General features: G+C 56.7%; 5 protein-coding genes across 5 annotated transcripts; 1 reads left to right on the forward strand and 4 right to left on the reverse strand.

Moving 5' to 3' along the window:
• Nucleotides 1-4,064: 4,064 nt before the first annotated feature.
• On the reverse strand, nt 4,065-4,352 carry MYCTH_2130919 (uncharacterized protein; the record flags this gene model as incomplete). Its single annotated transcript, XM_003666943.1, has 2 exons — nt 4,065-4,161; nt 4,234-4,352. 2 exons carry the CDS (start codon nt 4,350-4,352, stop codon nt 4,065-4,067), a joined length of 216 nt encoding a protein of 71 aa, XP_003666991.1.
• Nucleotides 4,353-5,697: 1,345 nt separating this feature from the next.
• Nucleotides 5,698-7,201, reverse strand: MYCTH_2312260 (uncharacterized protein). Its single transcript, XM_003666944.1, has 2 exons — nt 6,696-7,201; nt 5,698-6,620 (listed from the first exon to the last, which is right to left on the reverse strand). The coding sequence occupies exons 1-2, from the start codon at nt 7,070-7,072 to the stop codon at nt 5,855-5,857; spliced, it is 1,143 nt and encodes a 380-aa protein (XP_003666992.1). The 5' UTR covers nt 7,073-7,201; the 3' UTR covers nt 5,698-5,854.
• Nucleotides 7,202-9,582: 2,381 nt separating this feature from the next.
• Nucleotides 9,583-12,912, forward strand: MYCTH_84911 (uncharacterized protein). Its single transcript, XM_003666945.1, has 6 exons — nt 9,583-9,754; nt 9,859-9,875; nt 9,981-10,144; nt 10,331-11,461; nt 11,530-11,958; nt 12,011-12,912. Exons 1-6 carry the CDS (start codon nt 9,708-9,710, stop codon nt 12,044-12,046), a joined length of 1,824 nt encoding a protein of 607 aa, XP_003666993.1. The 5' UTR covers nt 9,583-9,707; the 3' UTR covers nt 12,047-12,912.
• Nucleotides 12,913-13,423: 511 nt separating this feature from the next.
• Nucleotides 13,424-15,633, reverse strand: MYCTH_2312265 (uncharacterized protein). Its single transcript, XM_003666946.1, has 2 exons — nt 15,152-15,633; nt 13,424-15,058 (listed from the first exon to the last, which is right to left on the reverse strand). The coding sequence occupies exons 1-2, from the start codon at nt 15,535-15,537 to the stop codon at nt 13,564-13,566; spliced, it is 1,881 nt and encodes a 626-aa protein (XP_003666994.1). The 5' UTR covers nt 15,538-15,633; the 3' UTR covers nt 13,424-13,563.
• A 1,293-nt stretch (nt 15,634-16,926) lies between these two features.
• Nucleotides 16,927-18,465, reverse strand: MYCTH_2312267 (uncharacterized protein). The gene has a single exon (XM_003666947.1). It carries the CDS (start codon nt 17,869-17,871, stop codon nt 17,269-17,271), a length of 603 nt encoding a protein of 200 aa, XP_003666995.1. The 5' UTR covers nt 17,872-18,465; the 3' UTR covers nt 16,927-17,268.
• Between the last annotated feature and the right edge of the window lie 600 nt (nt 18,466-19,065).

A 19,065-nucleotide genomic window follows, 5' to 3' on the forward strand; every position in this document is an offset into this window, starting at 1 on the left:
TACCCACAAATGACAGGGGTATGGTAATTGTCTTCCCGTTCATGTCTCGCAGCGCTGCCAAGGAGCGGAGGAGGTAGCGATCGGGTACTAGTACTTATAGGGAAATTCTGAGGACGCGGCTCAGATTGCTACGCTCGGGGAAAAAAGGAAGGGTGCACTGATCTAAACCAGATTTGGCAACTGCGAGGTTCGCACGTCTGCGATTCTCTGCAGAACGCAGCACGGAGAAGTAGACTTTTACAACCCGCCGCGCGACACGCTCAGCATCACCGGGAACATGATACTTGCTTCGGGCCACAGTCGGTATCGAGTCAAGTTGCTATGGTCATGCTGCTTAAGGGAGCAATTTGGCGATTTTACTCTGAGCGCTTACATACCGTTCCCACATGCACTTCGCTTCCATGTACCCAAGTTCCAAAAAGATCGTCGCGGATGTACAAACGGCTAAGTGCCACTATTGCCTGGTGCGACGAACTTAAGCTCCCCTCGTTGAGGGTGTTGGTGTAAGCTTCCATTATTACCGAAGGTGGCGCGGACACGTCAGAACATCGATGTACCGCTACCGGGCAGGTACAGACAGCTGCCCCACATCCAGCCTCTTCCAGGGGAGGTGTGTTTCCGGAGGAAGCGGCTACTTCGTACGCCATTTCGTTTTAGCGTCTGGGTGGCAACCGCTGGGCTGCACGCCCTGGTTCCACACCCCGGTTCCATCCCATGCATCTCGCCAAGAGAGACAGGGGTTCAGACCGCCCACTTTTCCCATCGGTTCTTCGTCACCAGCGCGACCCGAGCAAGCGGGGAATGATGGGCAGAGACCCACCTACATTTTAGCACAACAACGTGTGGTCCGTAGTGGCGCAACAGCTGAGCGTTGCTTTTTGTGTCGACAGAACGAAATGACACAGCAAGGGCACAACACTACACTACCAGAAACACACTCTGGGCGAATTACTAGCACGGAGTAGCCCACGCCGTGTGTAACCTCGCGCGGTCGAGGCCGAAGGCCAAGAAACAACCTTGACTTTTACTGCTGTGCATCCATCGAAACCAACGTCAAGGGCACAATTACTACATACGAAATCTACCTTGGTACCGTATATCGGCGGTCAGCAACAGAGACGTTACCAAGATAGTTAGCTAGGTTCAGGTTCAGCAGAATCTAGACTGCAGCTTCGTTTAATCATCGTCGAAGCTTAATGACTCAGATGCAGAAGTTGACGCTTTGAAGATTAGCATGTGGAAAACGCGCAACTGGGCCAACTCATGATCTTGGTACATGCACATACGTGCAAGTAGGCTGCTCCTGTGGACTCAGGTACGTGAGCGTACATTATTGCTTCGTACATGACAGCTCTTTTCAATCGGATACTGTAAGCTCCGGTCATACCTGCGCATTAGGCCTCGGGCTTCCAGGCAGTTAGTACCAAGGGGCAGACGGGGCAAATTTAAGCGCTATGATCATGTTGACTCGTTGTCGAAACACAAGGAGGCATGAACCGGGATGGAACCTGAGTGGTTGCGTGGCGGCGGAAATTTGAACCTCGGCATTCGTGGATCGGAGACAACTTCTCCAACATACACAAGCTGGCAAATTGTTATGAAGAATCTGGTGTAACGACAATGACTAGTGGCGGTTCATCAGAGGAGGAAACGATTGTCGAGCGCCATAGGCACCTCGTAGAAATAAACTTTCCCTGAATTTTTCCAAGTTAGATCTCGGTTGTGGGAGTTGTCAACGGCTTCTGGCACGGGGTAGACTGAGAGCTGGGTAGAGAACGGAACTGGCGGGTCCCAAGCGGATCAGTCTACCGTTATTTACGTAGACATAGATCTCTCAACTAATCTTGCCTTGTTGTCCCGCGGCGCTCCATTCGTATTACGGACGACCTTAAAACTACCTTAGATCCGGAGGGCCTTATCGTCCCCTTGGATTATTGTAGCTCGCTTTCGAGAGCACTATCAGAACCCTAGTCATCCTGCTAAGGGACGCAAAACAATACGAACCCTTACTAGAGTCTGGTAAGCTATTATTGCAAAACCTGCCAGGAGAATGGTAATGAACGATAGAATCTGTATCGTCACGCCGTGTTAGATCCGACGCAGACACGAGCCGCCACTCACCCTATCTGCCGAGCAGACAGCAACTCGACACCCTGATAAAGAACTTTGCCCCTTTCTGAGGTTGTTTCTCGCTCGACTGACTCTATGATCAGTCAAAAGACGGTGTAACGATCCTTGAAAAGGCAACTATTGATGAGAGGCACAGGAGGGAGTGTGATGTAGTAGCTTCGGAACTACGTTAGGCTGTATGGTGGTCCTAATCTAGCGTGTATGTCATATTCGGGCCCCTTTGTGACCATCGGTACGGCTAGGGAGAATAGGACGAATCGGGTCAAGCCGGCATGGCTATCTGTTCCTGTATGTATGCTAACCTTGGTCGTGCGGGCGACAGACATATCGCATCTCCGTATGGGGCGGGCTTCGCAGTTATTTCTGCACGATTCCCCCTGCGACAAGCCTGGCTGCATCCGAGGCGCATGCTGGCCGCCTTCTGCAATGCAGCAGAACACTAGTGTGATGTATGTACTTGTCGTCCGTGGATCTGAGCGATGACGGTACGGATACTTGGGGGTTGCGTTGGGGCTTTCTACAACGTGCCCGGGAAAGTGGGGCTTTGCGCCACACGTCAGCAGAAGCGGGTCATGAGAACTCGGCCCTTGGTAGATCCACAATGTTCTCCCCTCCATATAAATGTCTTGTATTAGTGTATAGGGTCTCCGGTCTCCGAAGGGGAGCTGTTTCTGGTGCCTGAGAAAGTCAGAGCTTCCGGCTTCTAGATTCTATGTTGTGTGATATCTCCTTCTCGTCCCTCAAGTCGACTCGGGCGGGTCACTTTAGCGTTGAGACGGTCGCAATCGTGAGGCTTTCATGGCAGTACCTAAGACCTCTCTCCATTCGCGCATGCCGGGTGAAACCGCGTATGGGCTGCGTGCGCATGCGCGGTGACTGCATGTCAACACCCACCGGGTGCCCGGTGTGTAGTGTATGCCTTACTTGCCTTACCAAGTACTCCGTACGGAGTATATCCGCATTTTAGCTACTCGGTAAAGTTTGCAGTCCATACTGGTAGTATACACTAGAGCCTGAGATTGCGGCCCAGGGCATTCTTGACCCCACGCTCCCCGCCCCTTTCCCTCGACAGCACGTTTCACCCTTGCGCAGCCGAGCCAAGCGTCCTTGACGAGCCGATGTCGCATCAGACCTCCGTAAAAATTCCGTACCCTTCAAGTAGGAGCCGATCATAGCTGGTCCCCTCCTCTCCCTTTCCGTTCGATTGAGCATACGTTCAACTGAATATGTAGGTACGTTGTACCGAGGTTTGCCAAAAATGCTCTATCGCCGTTCGGCGCCTTATCGCATGCTTTTTGCGCATTTCTGCCGACACACGCTGATTCCCCCAACAGCCACATGGGTGTACCCTGCCGGATAGTTACGTGAATGGTCAGCTACATAGCTCTGTGGCTACCTACCTAAGGTGCCTGTGACGTGCGCCCGCGATATCCAAAAGCTCCAGTCTACTCCCTTTGTGTGCCAGAGACATGGGAGCAAGCGCAGCAAACGGGGAAGGGTTGATGAGCGCGCCTGCCCCGCGTTGTTGGTGCGGTGCCCAGAGCACGTGAACTTTCGGCGAATTTTTGGCTTGAGGTGCCAAGTAACGCCCCAAAGACTCGAACGTCAGAGCATACCACGCGGAGAAAGGGAGAGGAAGGGGAAGGTCATGGCCGGGGGTTAAAACGCCCGCGTTTCCCAGCCAGAAGTATGCATACACTACACATACCTCGCATCCCCTCCCCAACTACACTCCTCCGTAAACTATCTTAAGTACGGATTACTACGTACACAACTACACTAATACGTACACTACGCGGGGATACCATATCCTGGCGCTGCCCCCACTCAACGGAGGTGGCAGACCGGCCGGTTGACAAGTAGGGATTCTGCGACGCGATGATGTTACATATTGTCACCCTCGCAGCGCTTTCCTCGCAAACGCTTCAACAATTTTAACCAACGTATCCCGTGTCCCACTCGGCCTCTTGTTCGGCCACGGTGGCCTCGTTGTGTAGGCGGCCACCCAGCGTTGCCTGCAGGGATTTTAGTCTGCGGCGCTGTGTGCAGGCCGGCGCCGATCGATTCGCTTGATTGATGACTAGGGTTCGGCTCATCTCAAACGCATGTCCGCGGACCCTTCCCGGCCGTGCGGGTTGGGCCAACAGAAAGGCGCAGCGGGGAGGGGGAGGGGGAGGGGGCAGGGAGAGGCTGACCGAGCCGGGGTCAGAGTCAAGAGCCATGGGTTTGCTTGGCGTGATCCGTTTCCCCTTTTGCTCAACTTTTGACAGTGCCCATGCATTCTCTACACTGCTCTGGGTCGACTTTGGCTAGCCTTGCTCTTTCCAAGAAGTGTCGACACCGAAGCACTTCGCCAGCGGGGAACTCAAAGAAGCAGAATCTCCTCCGATCTGAGCCCAGAAATGAGACCGCAACAATAGGGCTTCATGGCTAGGTTATGGCACTGCGTACATGGTCTGCTCGGTCCGCGGCACACTCTTTCCATTCTTCGATGACACACCCGATGTGCGCCGCGGGGGGACAGTTTCAGGATTCCAACGTAGTAATCCGTGCCATTTGGAGGCTTCTTTGCCGACTTCGTCCAAGCTGGTCATTGACGCGTCGAGACAACCGGACATTTATCACCCTTGATGGGTTTACTTGGTTGAGGGCGCGACCGGTTAGTGGCTGGCTCCCACCTCAAAGGAACGTTACTACAAGTAGCTTATCAGGAACCCATTATAAATTTTCGGTTCTTCTGCGATTCTCTCGATGCCACGACGCCCATCAGGCGACTTTTCTTTTGCTACATCTCACTAAGCTCGACCATGCGGACACTAGCGTTTTCAAGTGGCTCAATCTACTAGCAATTCTCACCAAGTTGCCCCGACGATCACGACCAACGCTGGGTCTTGAAAGACTCACGGTCTTGGTGCCGTTGAACTTTCTTGGCTCTTCCATCTTCTCTTTGCTTTTCTGCACGTTCCAGTACAACTGAGGACTAGAGCTTCCAAGCTAGACTGGGGTTTTTAGTGTTTCGTGGCCCAGTGGTGGAAACTGATGAAAGAGAGTAGCCTGGTCAAGAGCACTTCGGTACAAACGACTGGATTGAAGTTGTTGGGACAGAACAGCATAGCCAGGTAATACCAAGGGAAAAAAGAGAAGGCAACCAGCCGTCTGTCTGAGAGTCCTTACGGTCCCAGGATCTGGCCGAGCTGGTGGACAATGGACATCGTAGGGTCCACGGACAACGCCTTTGCTCAGCACGCATCCTCGGAAAAAAATGAAAGAAAACCTACGGTCAGACCACACACAACCTTGCCATTACAACACAATAGCACACCTAGTATACAACAAGAAAAGTCCATAGCAGTGCTCTTCCCGCCCTCTAGTAAATCTCTGGCCCATTCAGCAGGCCGACATCGATCATGATAAATCCTCCCCGCATTGCGAAGTAGATTCGTATCCGAATAAGCGACTCGCTCGGAAAATACCTAAGACTCCCCGCTCCATACCCTCCTTTGATCTTGCGAGCCCCAACTTCAGAGAATGATGAACTCCGTACCACCCTTTGGAAAAATGAGGGCCGGTCATAAGGGTGGACATATGCTCCGAGTACGCCACGCCCCCGTATTGACCTATTGACCTTTGGTAGACGACGACATTCGTTGGAGAATCCAACGCTGTCCCAAACGAATGAAGGATCCACGGCTTCCGTAGACTTGTCCTCCCCAAAAAAAATCCATTACGGGCCGTTCCTATCCGCATCCGCATCCGGGTTGTAGTTGGTCTCGCCGAGCATTCCGCTCCCGGGGGCCGCTTGCGCGGTCATGGCGTTGGGCGGCGGCGCCTGCGGCTGGCTTTTTACTGTCGGTCCCGTGGCCGAAGGGACTGGAGGGGCGACGGCAGGTGGTACGGGCGCGCTCTGTGCGCGGGCGGCGGCGTGGGCGGTCGCGGCGTGGAGGCGCTGATCGAGGGCCCGCAAGGCAAGAGCTCTCCTCCGCTCAGCCTCGGCACGGGCGCTCCCCGGGGCACCGCGGTGTGAAAAGGAGTGATGGTGGTGGTGGTCGCCACGAGCAGCCGAGATGTCGGCTGCGCTGAAGGGCACGCAGAGCCGCATGGCTACAAGCACGTTGAATACCTGCGTCGAAATGCTGGCGACCAGAGGCCGGACGGGCCCCGGAAAGAACGCGGCAATGGCAAAGGTCTCGCTGGCATCGCCGCGGAGGGAGCTCGGCTGCGAAGTGTCGAGGTCGGGAAAGGCGACCTTGAAGAAGCGGAGGTAGGTCCAGCTGACGAGGAAACCATAGACGGCAAGGAAGAAGGAAGCGGCGGTGAGCATGGGCGTAAGGCAGAGGAGGGTGACCAAACTGATGTAAAGCAGCGGAAAGCGGGGTACGCGCAGCGAGAGAAGGCCTCGGAAGAGCGTCACCGTGTGCGCCGGTACGAGCTGGCTGAAGGCGACGAGGAAGGAGATCTGGAGGGGGATGGTGCCCGCGATAGTCATAAGCCTAGGCGGGAACACAAGTTAGCGGGATACGACACTAGCAATGACGCCAGCCTGAGGAAAGCCAACGGATACGTACGTCCACCGCTCGTTCCGTGTCAGGGCGTAGAACAGAATCAAGGTGCCGAAGCAGAGCGCATTGGGTACCACGGAGGTGATGAGAAGGAACTTGGCGAACTCGCGAGAGGACCAAGCTCGCTCCAGATAGCGGCCGCCATTGTAGAGAGTAGTGCAGGCAATGGATAGTGTGAATACGTTGCTCTCGACGAATGTTGTTGTCAAGAAGGTCCACGGATATGCCAGAGAGAGCTGGGGTATCAGGTTGAGATAGGGGATGACGATCTCCGAGGTTGCCGTCCACTGGCGATACCGTATCGCTGCGCTTAACACCGACTGCACGCCCAGAACAATGAGCGTAATGCGGGTTACTGGCGGGATGTTTATTCGTGGCGGCATCTCGGGCGAGCTTCTGTTCTCGGGTCGGGGTCTCGAGCTCTGGGACGGAGCTGCTCTCCTCGTCGCAACTACTTGAAGTCGGAACACTTCTTGGATTGCTAGTGGTCCAGGAGTGGAGGAGCCGAGTTTTTGCCGGCCGATCGACGCCCAGGGTTCGGGTATGGCCGCCCAGGTTGATGAGTCTTGGCACTTGGCTATGGGTGTTCCATCCTCTCGCTCTCCGAGTCCACGAGGCCGAGACGAGGCGCAACAAAGATGTGATTCAAAGGGATGGGGCAACGCCAACATGGAGGATAAAGTTTAGTCTACATTACTAGAGTGCCAGCAAAGGCTCATGAATGGACCCATCCACTCAGCTAGCTACCAACCTACTGAGTCATATGCGCGGAACCCTTTACTGCGAAAAACCGCTCGTGTCAATGTTCGCTCCTGGCATCGCCGATTCCCGAGAAGCCCCTCAACAAACCTCAGAAGTGCTCAATATCAACAGCCTCAACGCGCGTTCGTAGTTGCATGGCGGCTCTCTTGAGCAACCTGTGCTGCCTGCCTACATCATCGTACTTGACAGCCGACCCGAAAGTCTCTTTAGGTGCAGCGAGGTAAACCGAACCACGACCACAGACAACCAGAGACATCGCAATGCCCTCGTGCGTTTGAATTGCCGAATTCGTCCTCCGTCCTCCGTAGTCAGACCGACAACGAGGAATCCTCATATCGGGCGCGACATTGTTTCTTGATCGTTTGTTTTCAGTGGAAGAACGGAGCCAAGCAGGGCACAGTAGTCCGTACAGTACGAACTGTGCAGAGCATGTACATAAGAAACGCCTCGCATGAAACCATCTCCAACATTGTAATGCTGTCTTTGATGAGCAAATCGCAGGCACGAGCAGCCCAAAAGAAGACGCCTCCGTGCAAGTGTTCATAAGATTTAACCGCCCGTTGGATCAGCTCGTTACCCCTGAAACATGTTCACGCCAGCCCTGCAAATGGGTGCTAGTGTACCCCAGACACCACCGGCTGCCATTAGTGATTGGACAAAGTGCCGTGGGCTTTTTTCGACCTGGAAGATGGGCCCAAACCTGGTCTGCTGCTGCTCTTCTCAGGCCCCCGCAGCGCAGCCCACTCAGCCTTGGGGCCTACACTAAAGCACAGCCAAGAGCGACGCCTTCGATGCTTCTGCATTCGATTGAGCGGCGAACCTCTTTCCAGATTCCTCGCCTCCAATTCGCGAAGGCTGCTATATATATGTACAGTATAGTCTCGCCCTAATATATACTCGAAGACCGCAATATGGTGGTAGGGTGCAGAACTTTTGGTGAGATCTCGAATATGCAGCTGTGGAGATCCACTTCCGAGATTAGCATGCCGCTTTACGGAGTACTATACGGTAAATTTCAGTACCGGCCTCCACTTGTTCATCAACTGTACAACCCTCATGGTCATAGATTGTGCACATTCAGCAAGCATTATCGGACACAAAACGAAACGGTGTCCTTGCCGTTGTTGAGATGAGGCCATGGCTCAATTTGTGAGCTCAGCCATGCCAACCTTGGGTTTGAGATCGAGGCCCATCCCCAGATCGCCGGTGGCAAATTGAGTGCGATGGAGGAAAGCGTTGTCTGAAACAAGTGCTGTTCAAGGCAAGGTGACATTGAACCGGGACCGTGGCATTTGTGGGCGTGTTCCGTCACACCGAGCATAATACCCGAAGGGCGGGTCGACGGTTGCACCTGGGCGAGCAGTGGGAGAAGGACATCCTGCCCTTCAACTCGAAAATAGCGGCTGGAGTTGACAAGCGACAACGAGTCTCGAGCCTTTCCTTTTTTTTAAGAAAAAATTGACAGTGCCTGACTGCATTCCGTAGAGTGATACTTGGTAGAGTCGGTGTCCACAAAGACGCAGCCGTGACTCTGAAATGCCGTACCAGCAGTTGCCGAGTTCGGGAGGACAAATGCTTCAGACTCTGTGTGTCTGTACGGATTACACTAGCCCGAAATGGCGTGCAGGACCAGGCCTGACCTGCATCTCTCGCAGAGTCGGAACCTGGCACTCGAAGCCGTGAGCGGCCCACATTGGAGGGCGTGTCTCGATTTTTAGGGTCAGACAATCCATTCCGTCGGCTGCAGAAAAAGGAGCCTTAGCCCCGGGTCCCGTCGTCGACTAACAATAGGCATCACTCGGTGCGCCCAGCAGAAACACTCAACGGGAGCTTGGTCAGAGCCAGAGCCGCGATTTCCTATTTTTTTGTTTCTGTCGCCACGCAACACTTTTCGCTGGGCTGTTTGATCTGTGCCTGCTAGCTGAAGAGGGCCGCTGCTTTACCAAAGCGGTTTAGCGTCCCGTGCCGTGATCCTAGCCGTTCGCCCAAACAAGCGACAGGGGACCACTTGGCCGAGTGGAACCCATAGCTGGGCCGTGGTCCGAACGCTGCCAATCTCAAATCTCGGCCTGGCGCTTTCAAGGTCGCTTTTCACCCTTCAACACCGAATTCACGCCCAAGATCGCCCAGTCAACAATCTGCTCGGCGACGCAGCGATCCAGTCTGCGCGCTTTCTAATCATCGCTGCTGCCAACAGTGACGTAACCGATACGTTTCCTCACGCCCGGCTCGTTGCCGCACGCCGGCGTACCGACAATGAAGGAGCTACTCGACACGGATCGGGTCAACTTTCTTGTTTGGAGGTTTGTCTCCTCTCACCCCCCTTTGGAACCTCTGGACCAGGCCAAACGACACCGTATAACGCGGCATGATTGCTGACTCTGCCTACTTTTGTTCGGACTTTCAGGTATCTGCTCGAATCAAGTATGTGCACTGCCGCTCCAGGCTCCTGTGGAAAGCAACTTGGGCCCGCCCTCTTTTACCTCCTGTGCGTTGCACCTGGGGGAAGGTAAGACTAACCGCCAACAGATTATCGAGAGACGGCTGCCAAGCTGCAAAAGGAATGGAGGGTGCATCAGCCTCACAGGCAGTTTGACTTTGCTGCTCATGTCAACACATATGCCCTCGTGTCACTGCTCAACAAAGGCCTCATTTACGAAGACTACCAAAGGAAATTTGCGGCTGCGCAAGAGGTACGGATGCCTCGTGCGATTTCATGCCTTTGTTCTCATTCCTCCTCTGCTTAATTATCCGGGCAGCACCTACCTTTCCTGTTGGGGTTGCACCCGGCATGGAAATGGCGGGTGCGTGTGCGCTGGTGGTGGCTTCGGGCCCAGGGGGAGGGGCGCTAGTGCCGGGGTACTGACATTTCGTTGCAGGCAGCCCGCGATGTGCCGGCAGCGGCCCAGGAGCCGCCGCGGGGGGTATTTGGGCCATTGAAATTCCAGCCCGAGGTAGTGGACGAAAATGGGGAGGACGATGAAGAATCAGAGCCAGAGCCAGAGGCCGAGGAGATCGAGAACCCACGAAAGCGGGCGGTCGAGCGGCAGCATCACCGCGAATTGTCGCATGGGTCCCCCGCAAAAAGACAGCGGCTCAGCAACGGCTACGAGAATGGGGCCGATTCAGCCACCACGCCAATGGAAATCGACCAACCGGCCGAAAACAACCACGCCTATCCGTCACCGCTCGAAGGCGAACAGGCCGAGTCCCCGCTCCTGCGCACCGAGGGCCCGTCGCGCGGCACGCAGGTCGAAAAGGTGCGAGACCTGACGCAGGACACCGTCTTTCTGCGCCTCAGCCCCGGCGAATGCCCGGATGGTAGCGAAAACCCTATTGTGCTCCTCTGCGAGTGGAACCCCCGCGACCCAACTCTCTTGGCGACCGCCGGCACAGACGCGCTAGCCCGCATCTGGACGCTGCCCTGTGGGTCCGCCCCGGATGCGGATCCTGGTCACGTGGATCCCGCCGGCCGACCGTTCCTGAGCATCGTCGAGGACGACCTGCCCAAGAATGCGGCAGTCTCCGCCATGGCGTGGAGTTCGAACGGCGAGCTCATTGCGCTTGGAACCGAGCTAGGAAGCAAATCGCGCGTGAGCGTCTGCTCTGCCGACGGAACGAGCCTGCAGCGCTTCGACGGCCTCGACACGCCCATCACGAACCTCTGCTGGAGCCCCAACAGCAACTTCCTTCTCGCCATCAGCCCGGATGTGAGCAAGGGGGTGGATAATGCCGGTACCCTGATTCACATCTCGTCTCCGTCGATGGTAAACTCGCTGTCGCATGTCCTAGACCACGACCTGCGTTCCGACAGCCTTGACGCGACATGGATCAGCGAGACTGAATTCCTCCTGTGCGGCGGCAACCTTCTGGTCTCTTTCCGATGCACGGAGCAGGGCATCGTTCAGGGCAGGGAGTTCCAAACGGGGAAGGACGAGCGCTTCAGCCTAGTCGAGTTCGATTGGAGGTCAAATCTGGTTGCTACTGCCAGTGATAAGGGCTACATCGATGTGAGTATCCGTGCGCAGGATTATCTTGGGAGAAGTCCATGCCATCGCTGACCCCTCTCGCGTATTAGATATGGGACGAATCTGGCAAACGTCGTTCGATTCCGGCTCATGATGGCGGCGTTACCAGCCTCAAATGGCAGCCGCTACAAGGAGAGCCTGCCGAAGACGAGCGGCTGCTTGTATCCGGAGGTGAGGACGGTGCGATCCTAATCTGGAACGTTCGCAGTGCCGAGAACAAGCCGAAGTATTCCATCACCATGCCGCCCCCGCTCGCGGTCAACAACCTCTCAATGAGCCCAGACGGGGCACTTATCGCCGTTGCGACGCATGATAGGATTCTCGTCTGGAAGATTGGCGATCACATGTTGCCCAAGGCGAGCTGGGTGCCACAATCGGGCTGGCAGAGTCCCAGCTCGGGCAGCGACACCGAGGACGCCATTCCTTGCTTGGGCTGGGATTGCGAGGGGAAGCGCCTGGTCTACGGGCTGGAGAACAGGGTAAGGAGTGATTGAACGCTGTCGGTCGGGTCATTGCTGACTTCTTCCCCAGCTTGCCGTCATCAGCGTTCGAGAACACGAGAGGTGATAATTACCTGACCAAGATCGAAACCGAAACACTCACACCGTTTGCCGCGATGGGCCGGGGATCCAGCTTTGGTAGACGGCCCCCGGGAGGTGTCTTTGGGTGAACTCATCCGAGCCGAGGAAGCAAAAACACTCGTCTGTTGGCTCGATTGCCTCTCGACCAAAGGAAGCTGCAAGCAGCGGATATTCGACCACGTAATACCCGAGGCGGCCGCGTCACTCAAGATATCGCCGTCATTGCCGTAGCAGGATCCTGACGTCAGCGCCCCTACGAGAGGCCCCCGGGGTTGGGGATCGCCATCCAGGTCGGCACCACCCTTCCGAACCACCTTGTCTCAAAAGCAATGGTTCGATCTCGGCGAGGATGCACCGCCGAGAACCTAGGCGGCTGCGCTGGATAGGTTGCTGCGGATGGGGTCTCGCGCCCCTCGCGGAATGCAGGCCGACTGCCCTTGGATTGGGAATATGGATATCTGGCAGCCCACCCTGCATTGCTATATCTCGCCGAGCGGAGGGGCGGGAATGGGCAGGTTCCATATGGTTTTGCCGGTCCTCCTTTTTTTGATTGCCGTAGACGGGTTTTTGACCCAGGGAGACATGTCCAACAGACATTTCGCCTTGATCAGCAGCTTGCGTGTACCATTGTCACCAGGATATAAGCACCTCGTCGCCATTGTTTTGTCTCGATCGGGCGTACTTGCGGAAAGAAATCCCCCCCCCCCCCGGGCGTGGACTACCGATTTGGTCTGGTGACTGGCGATTAGGAGTGGAAAAGGTCAGCGTTTGAATTCGTCTACGAATCACTTCAAGGAGCTTTTTTTTTTTTTTCCAATGTTGAGCGGGAAGGTGAAGGGTCAATGGGCGCGGGACAAATGGGATTGTATTGGCTAAGGACTATGAGCGATAGCAGCGCAGTCAAATTTGGACCAAGATGCATATCTGTCTCAGTGTCGTCCGTTTGTACCTTGTGTAATTATTAATGATAGTAGTTTTGAGTAGGTTCTGGTCGGCAGGAGTAAGGCATCGGCAATAAGCCAATCAGACAGAAACAATGCTTTGTCATGTCGCGCACTCATGTCATCAGCTGGGCTTGGCTTGGAAGAACTCGCATATATGTACTTAATACATACATGTATTTCAAACTAACATTAACAAGATGGATTCGTATACAAGACCCGTATATAAATCAGGCCATCTCAAATCATGCCGTGTATAACGTGACGAGCTCTATCCGGTGAATGGCCATCGAATCCCCACGTGCCATGCAATGCTCTCCTTTTTTTTTTTTTCTCTCCTTCTCCCCTTTTCTTCCTCTTTTTCCTTTCTAATTTTTTGTTTTTTTGCCAACCCGAACGCCGGTGCTGTGCTATTCATGAACACGACAACCCTCAGACCCTAGCTTTTAAGAATGATGGATAACCGCTTTACTTCAACCATTCTTCCCTTGTATGGATGCCTTTGGTTTCGAAAAGGAATAAGAGCTTTGGTTTTCTGAATTCTCTTTAAATGTTTCTTTTTTTAGACGGCACTCCTCGCGTCCTTATCCAACTTTGGCAAGTTCGCGTTGGCCGAGCCCTCCAGGATCTCCTTCTCGTCCGGGGTGTTGGCGCGCTCCTCCTCAGAGGGGGTGCCGGGGGCAGCAGGTGTCGCCGCCGCCGCCTCCTCTGGTGGCATGGTGGCGGGGAAGGTCGGGGCGAAGGCGCTCTTGGCGCGGATCTTGGGCCCGTAAAGGTAGAAGATGATGGGGATGGGGACGAGAGCGGCGGCGACGCAGCCGAGCAGGGTGGAGGCCCACTGGATGCCCATGCCGTCGAACATGTAGGTGGAGAAGAGGGGGAAGCCGGCGCCGGCGAGGGAGCGGAGGAAGGTGTTGCCGGCGATGGCGGAGGCGGCGAACATGAGGTAGGCGTCGACGAGGTAGTTGAGGGCCTGGAGGAAGATGGAGGCGAGGCCGAAGCCGCTGAGCAGGCCCGAGAGGGTGGGCACGATCCAGTGGATGTCGCGGCGGTAGCCGGACCAGCCGAACCAGAAGAGGCCGGCGGCGAAGGCGACGCCGCCGGCGATGACGCTGGGCAGGCGCCACTCGGGGACGGGGACGCCGCGGTTGGCGGCCAGCTTGCGCTGGTACCAGGGCTGCTGCAGCACGATGGTGATGCCGGCGACGATCTGGCCGAGGATCATGCCGAAGAAGGTCAGGCCGGCCACGCCGGGCTTCATGCCGTGGACGCCCTGGAAGACGAAGGGGTAGGCGGTCAGGAAGAGGTAGAGCAGGCCGTAGATGAAGGCCATGTAGACGGACAGGAGGGTGACGATGGGCTCGGTGAAGAGCAGGCGCATGGGGCGCGAGAAGTTCTTGGTGATGAGCTCGCGCAGGTCGACCTCGATCTCCTCCTGCTTGGCGTGGATGCCCCAGTTGAGAGTGCGGCGGCGCAGCTCGGCCGCCTTGTCGATCAGGATGACGGGCGGGTACGTCTCGCGCAGGAAGACGAGGTCGAGGACGAAGGCGAGCCAGCCCATGAAGGAGACGATCCAGGAGGTCCAGCGCCAGCCGAGGTGGGACTCGGTGATGAAGCCGCCGATGAAGGGGGCCAGCAGCGGGCCGGTGAAGACGGTCATGGAGAAGACGGTGATGGCGATGCCGCGCGTCCGGTTGTCGAACATGTCGGAGAAGACGGCGGCGACGACGGCCAGGGGGGAGGCGCCGAAGAAGCCGGCGAAGAAGCGCGTGATGAGCACCGTCTGGAGGTCCTTGGCCACCGCGTTGGCCGTGTTGAAGATGGAGAAGCCGAACATGGAGATGACCAGGGGCAGGCGGCGGCCCTTGAGCTCCGACAGGGGCGCCCAGAAGGTCGGGCCGGTCGCGAAGCCGAGGACGTATAAGGAGACGCCGAGGAGGGAGACCTCGGGCGAGACGCCGAACTCGACGCCTACCGCCCGGGTCGCGGTCGAGAAGATGCTCGAGCCGAACGCGGCCGTCATGGTGGTGAAGCCGAGCATGGCAGCCGTGGCAAGCCTGGGAAGGGGGGAGGTCACCCGATGTCAGCCACATGGGTCATCCAAGACAAAAAAGGTAAAAAGTAAACACAAAGGCCGGATCATCACTCACTTCTTCTTGAGCGGCCAGTTCTGGGCGTGCAGGGGGTCGTCGGGCCCGTCAAACTCGACGACGTAGTCCTCCTGGTTCGGCAGCAGTGGTGGGTAGGGCTTGCCGGCGCCAAAGTTGGGCAGCGGCTTCTTCCACTCCTTGCTCTTGGCCCGCCCTACCGTCCCACTGTGCTGGCTCCGGGCGGTCTGGATCCGACTCAGCTCCGTGGGGTCGCGCTCCAGGTCCCGCTGTGTCTCGACCCGGCTCATCCCTGGGCGCGACGCCCCTGAAGAGGAGGAGCTTGATACGGATGATGCCGAGACCACCCGTTCGATTTCTTCGCTGCGACGCCCGGAAGCATCGAGCTCGGCCGCCTCGATGGCGCGGTCGATGTCGCCGAGTGTCATTGGAACGTCTCTCTCTCTGTCTCCCTCCCTTCTCTCTCTCTCTCCCCCCGGTGCTATCTAGGGGGATGCCGATAGCACAACAACAAGAGAATCAACAACAGCAGTTGAAGTTAGGTCGTCAGGGAAACGAAGTAAACCTGGAAAAGACAGGCCAGCCAGCAAACCAATTTCAGCAATAAGGGGGACCTCGTTCTTATTCTTCAACACCGACAAGTGAAACACTGGTCAGCTGTTCGTCCCTAATGTGCAGTGGACTCTGGGGTTGGCACGGAGAATGAACAATGATGATGAAATTCGCCTCCTGGAAGACCGGGGGAACTGGCACCCCTAAATAAGGAGAAGACTGATCTACTACTACACTACACATCCCGGGCAACTTCCTGGTGCCCAGCGGGCAAGGAGCAGTGATTTATGGATCTTGCTGGAAGAGAGATAGCACCAAACTGCGAGTCCCACATCGGGCCCTTTGCGCCATGCGTTCCATGCGAGCCATGCGTGCCCCCGCCAAGCCCTCCTTCGGAGGTCTGCCGAACCCTGCTGATGGGGGGCCTCGGCACTCGCGCTTTTGAGGGCCGCCACCTACCTACAACAACCACTGCCGGATTACCAATTTTGGTCCGCCCGCCCAGACTTTAATGGAATCAGCAGACTTCTTTGTCAGCCATGCATCAGACCGAAAACAAAAAAAAATCATGAATTCGGCGGTGCCGCCGTTGAATTGAACATTAGTACGGATTATATTCCGTCATCATTGATTACTTTCTGGACAGAGCGTGCCTCGGGAGCTGATAACGCCTCTCCCCCCGGGAGCCGTTGTCGAATTTTCTTTCCGAAGGGGCAAGCCACCCTGGCCCAATGGTTCGATCGAGGTGCCTTCAAGGGCCGCTCATCTCCCCAAACCCACCCGGCAACCCCCATCCGAGTCCCGCCCTCGCAGCCCGAAGGTGGAGCGCGACTTGAGATCAGAGATACGCATTGTTTAAAGGAGCGTGCGCTAGTGTCCTGATTTGAAATACGGATACGGATCCCGATACCCTCCTCATCATTTTTTGTTGTTGTTGTTGTTGTCGAATCTCGGCCCGTGCCTAGAATGGACATGCCCTGGGAGGTTGACTGCTCCTTCCGGAGATAGTGAGACGGCTTTCGGCTGCAACAAGTTACTCGTATGCTTTAACTTGAATCGCGAGGTCCGTCTTAAGTCCGCTCGTTGATGTGTCTTGACGTAATCCTACAGCGCCGCCACGATTTCGGATACTATGATTTGCATTGACCAATCATCAGTGGCGCATCCCGGCCGTCTCGAACGATGCACGGCATCCAAGACGGCGTCTCCGGTTGCAACTTGCCGCTGCCGGGAGATTTTTTCTTCCAATCTAGCGACTTCATCTCCCCATCGCAGCCCAACAGCGGGTTGCCAAGAACTCTTACTTGGTATTATTAGAAGGTCCAGATTTTTACTTGTAACTTACTGATCCCTTACTACAGTAGTTGCTGCAACTTATCTCTTGTGAAATTTTTGCCCCAGCCGCGAATTGCCGTTTCTGCCCGAGGATACCCTTGTTTGCTCTCTTTCGTTTCCGCCCCAGCCTGCCTCGAACATGCCGATCCAGCAAGTCGCCGCACTGGAAAGCTTAAGCCTTACCATAGCGAATCCGCACACAGTGGATGCATCACGAACATTCCCGTATCCACCAAGAGACGCACGTCCCACACGCGTCTCTTGCAACCCGATCACCGCACGCCCCAGTTGTCGTCCTCCAACAAGCTGGCCGCCTCTTCCAGGCTCAGCCCTGCCGTCTCGGGATAGAACTTCCAGATCAGGCCGGTTCCGACGGCGCATATTGCCGCATACAGCACAAACGTCCACGATGGAGTGAGGGCCTCCATGAGCAGCAGGAAGGTCAGCCCTATGACAAAATTTGCCCCCCAGTTGGTTGCCGTGGCAATGCCGCTCCCAAGCGACCGCACGTTGAGCGCAAACAGCTCGCTCTGCATCCACGGCACGTTTCCGAGCCCCATGGCGTAGCCGGCCACGTACATCATGAAGCTGATGAGGATCGTGACGGCCGCCCCCCGGGCCGGAGGGGGTTGGGAGGGAGCGTCGTCGGCCGCGTCCGTCGCGGCTATGTCGATGAAGGAGAAACCCCACGCGGCGAGGAGGAGCCCCGCGGCCATGACCGGGACGGACCAGAGCAGGATGCGCCGTCTCCCGATGCGATCGATCAGAAAGAGCGCTGCCAGGGTGAAGATGAAGTTGGTGACGGCCACGACCAGCGAGGTGAGAGTCGGGATCGGGAAGCCGAGCATCGTAAAGATGGTCGCCGAGAAGTACATGAGCGAGTTCTGTCATGCCTGGTCAGATCAGCGGAAACCAACACACACCGCCGGGCGGGAGCTCGTGGGCACTCACGAATCCGCACAACTGCTGTAGCCCCTGGAGTAAGCAAGCAATCGCCAGGGCCCTGCGGTTCCGCCTCACCACCACCAGCTCGGCAACCGCATCGGGCAACCAGCTCGTCCCGCCGGCATTCCTCGCCCCTCTCAGCCTCCTCGCCTCGCTCTCCTCCCTCACCTCCACCTCGATCCCCTTCACCGTGGCATCCACCACCGGCCCCTTGCCCCCGTGCACCTTCTCGACCACCCTCCGGGCCTCCCTGACCCTCCCCCCCATGACCAGCCACCGCGGCGTCTCGGGCATGACCGCCATCACGACGGCCTGAACGACCGCAGGCACCGCGCCCAGGCCCACCATCCACCTCCACGCCGTCCCTTCCTTGCCGTACTCGCCGAGCAGCCAGCCGATCACGTAGGCGGCCACCTGGCCGAGGGTGATGAAGATGACGTTCATGGTCACCAGCCGGCCCCGGATGGCGGCCGGCGACAGCTCGGCGAGGTACAGCGGCACGACGAAGCTGGCGGCGCCGACGGCCATGCCCACGACGGCGCGGCCAAAGACCATCACGGTGACCGAGTGGCTGGCCGCCTGCACGAGGGCGCCGAACGCGAAGAGCGCGTCGGCACCGAGGACGACCCGCTTGCGGCCCAGGCGGTCGGCGAGCACGGAGGAGAAGGGCGAGACCAGCAGGGCCAGCAGCGACGTGGCCGACGTGATGATGGACTTGTCGAGCGCCGTCAGCGGCCGCGAAGAGAGCGAGGTCCCCAGCGAGACGAGCGTTGACGAGATGACACCTGTGTCATCTAGGGGAAAATAAGACCAAAGGATGGTGCTGTGTTTAGTATTTTATGTTTTTTGTCTTTCCGCATGGGGAGCCGAGAGGAATGATGAGAGGAGAAAAACAAGAAGGGGGAAAGGGCGGGCTTACAGCCGAAGAGGAGACCCGAAATGCCGGCCGAGAAGGTGAGGAGGTAGATGAAGAGGGTCGAGGAGGTCGCGGCACCGTCATGTTCGTAGGCTTCCCTGTCGTTGTGGATGTTTTCAAGGTTGTCGTTGTCGTGGTCGTGGTCGTGATCGTGGTCGTGGTGGTTGTTGTCGTCGTGGACGAGGCGGTCAGCCTCGCGGCGCGAGAT

This window comes from Thermothelomyces thermophilus, chromosome 7 (assembly GCF_000226095.1).
Source record: "Thermothelomyces thermophilus ATCC 42464 chromosome 7, complete sequence".
Taxonomy (NCBI): Eukaryota; Fungi; Ascomycota; class Sordariomycetes; order Sordariales; family Chaetomiaceae; genus Thermothelomyces; species Thermothelomyces thermophilus.

Coding starts and splice junctions, on each gene's coding strand:
- MYCTH_2312267 (XM_003666947.1), bottom strand. CDS start 17,871: ATGTACTTCTCGGCGACCATCTTTACGATGCTCGGCTTCCCGATCCCG.
- MYCTH_2312260 (XM_003666944.1), bottom strand. CDS start 7,072: ATGCCGCCACGAATAAACATCCCGCCAGTAACCCGCATTACGCTCATT. Junction 6,621..6,695: donor ACACGGAACGAGCGGTGGAC/GTACGTATCCGT, acceptor GTTCCCGCCTAG/GCTTATGACTATCGCGGGCA.
- MYCTH_84911 (XM_003666945.1), top strand. CDS start 9,708: ATGAAGGAGCTACTCGACACGGATCGGGTCAACTTTCTTGTTTGGAG. Junction 10,145..10,330: donor AATTTGCGGCTGCGCAAGAG/GTACGGATGCCT, acceptor ATTTCGTTGCAG/GCAGCCCGCGATGTGCCGGC. Junction 11,462..11,529: donor GTGATAAGGGCTACATCGAT/GTGAGTATCCGT, acceptor CTCGCGTATTAG/ATATGGGACGAATCTGGCAA.
- MYCTH_2312265 (XM_003666946.1), bottom strand. CDS start 15,537: ATGACACTCGGCGACATCGACCGCGCCATCGAGGCGGCCGAGCTCGAT. Junction 15,059..15,151: donor AACTGGCCGCTCAAGAAGAA/GTGAGTGATGAT, acceptor CCCCCTTCCCAG/GCTTGCCACGGCTGCCATGC.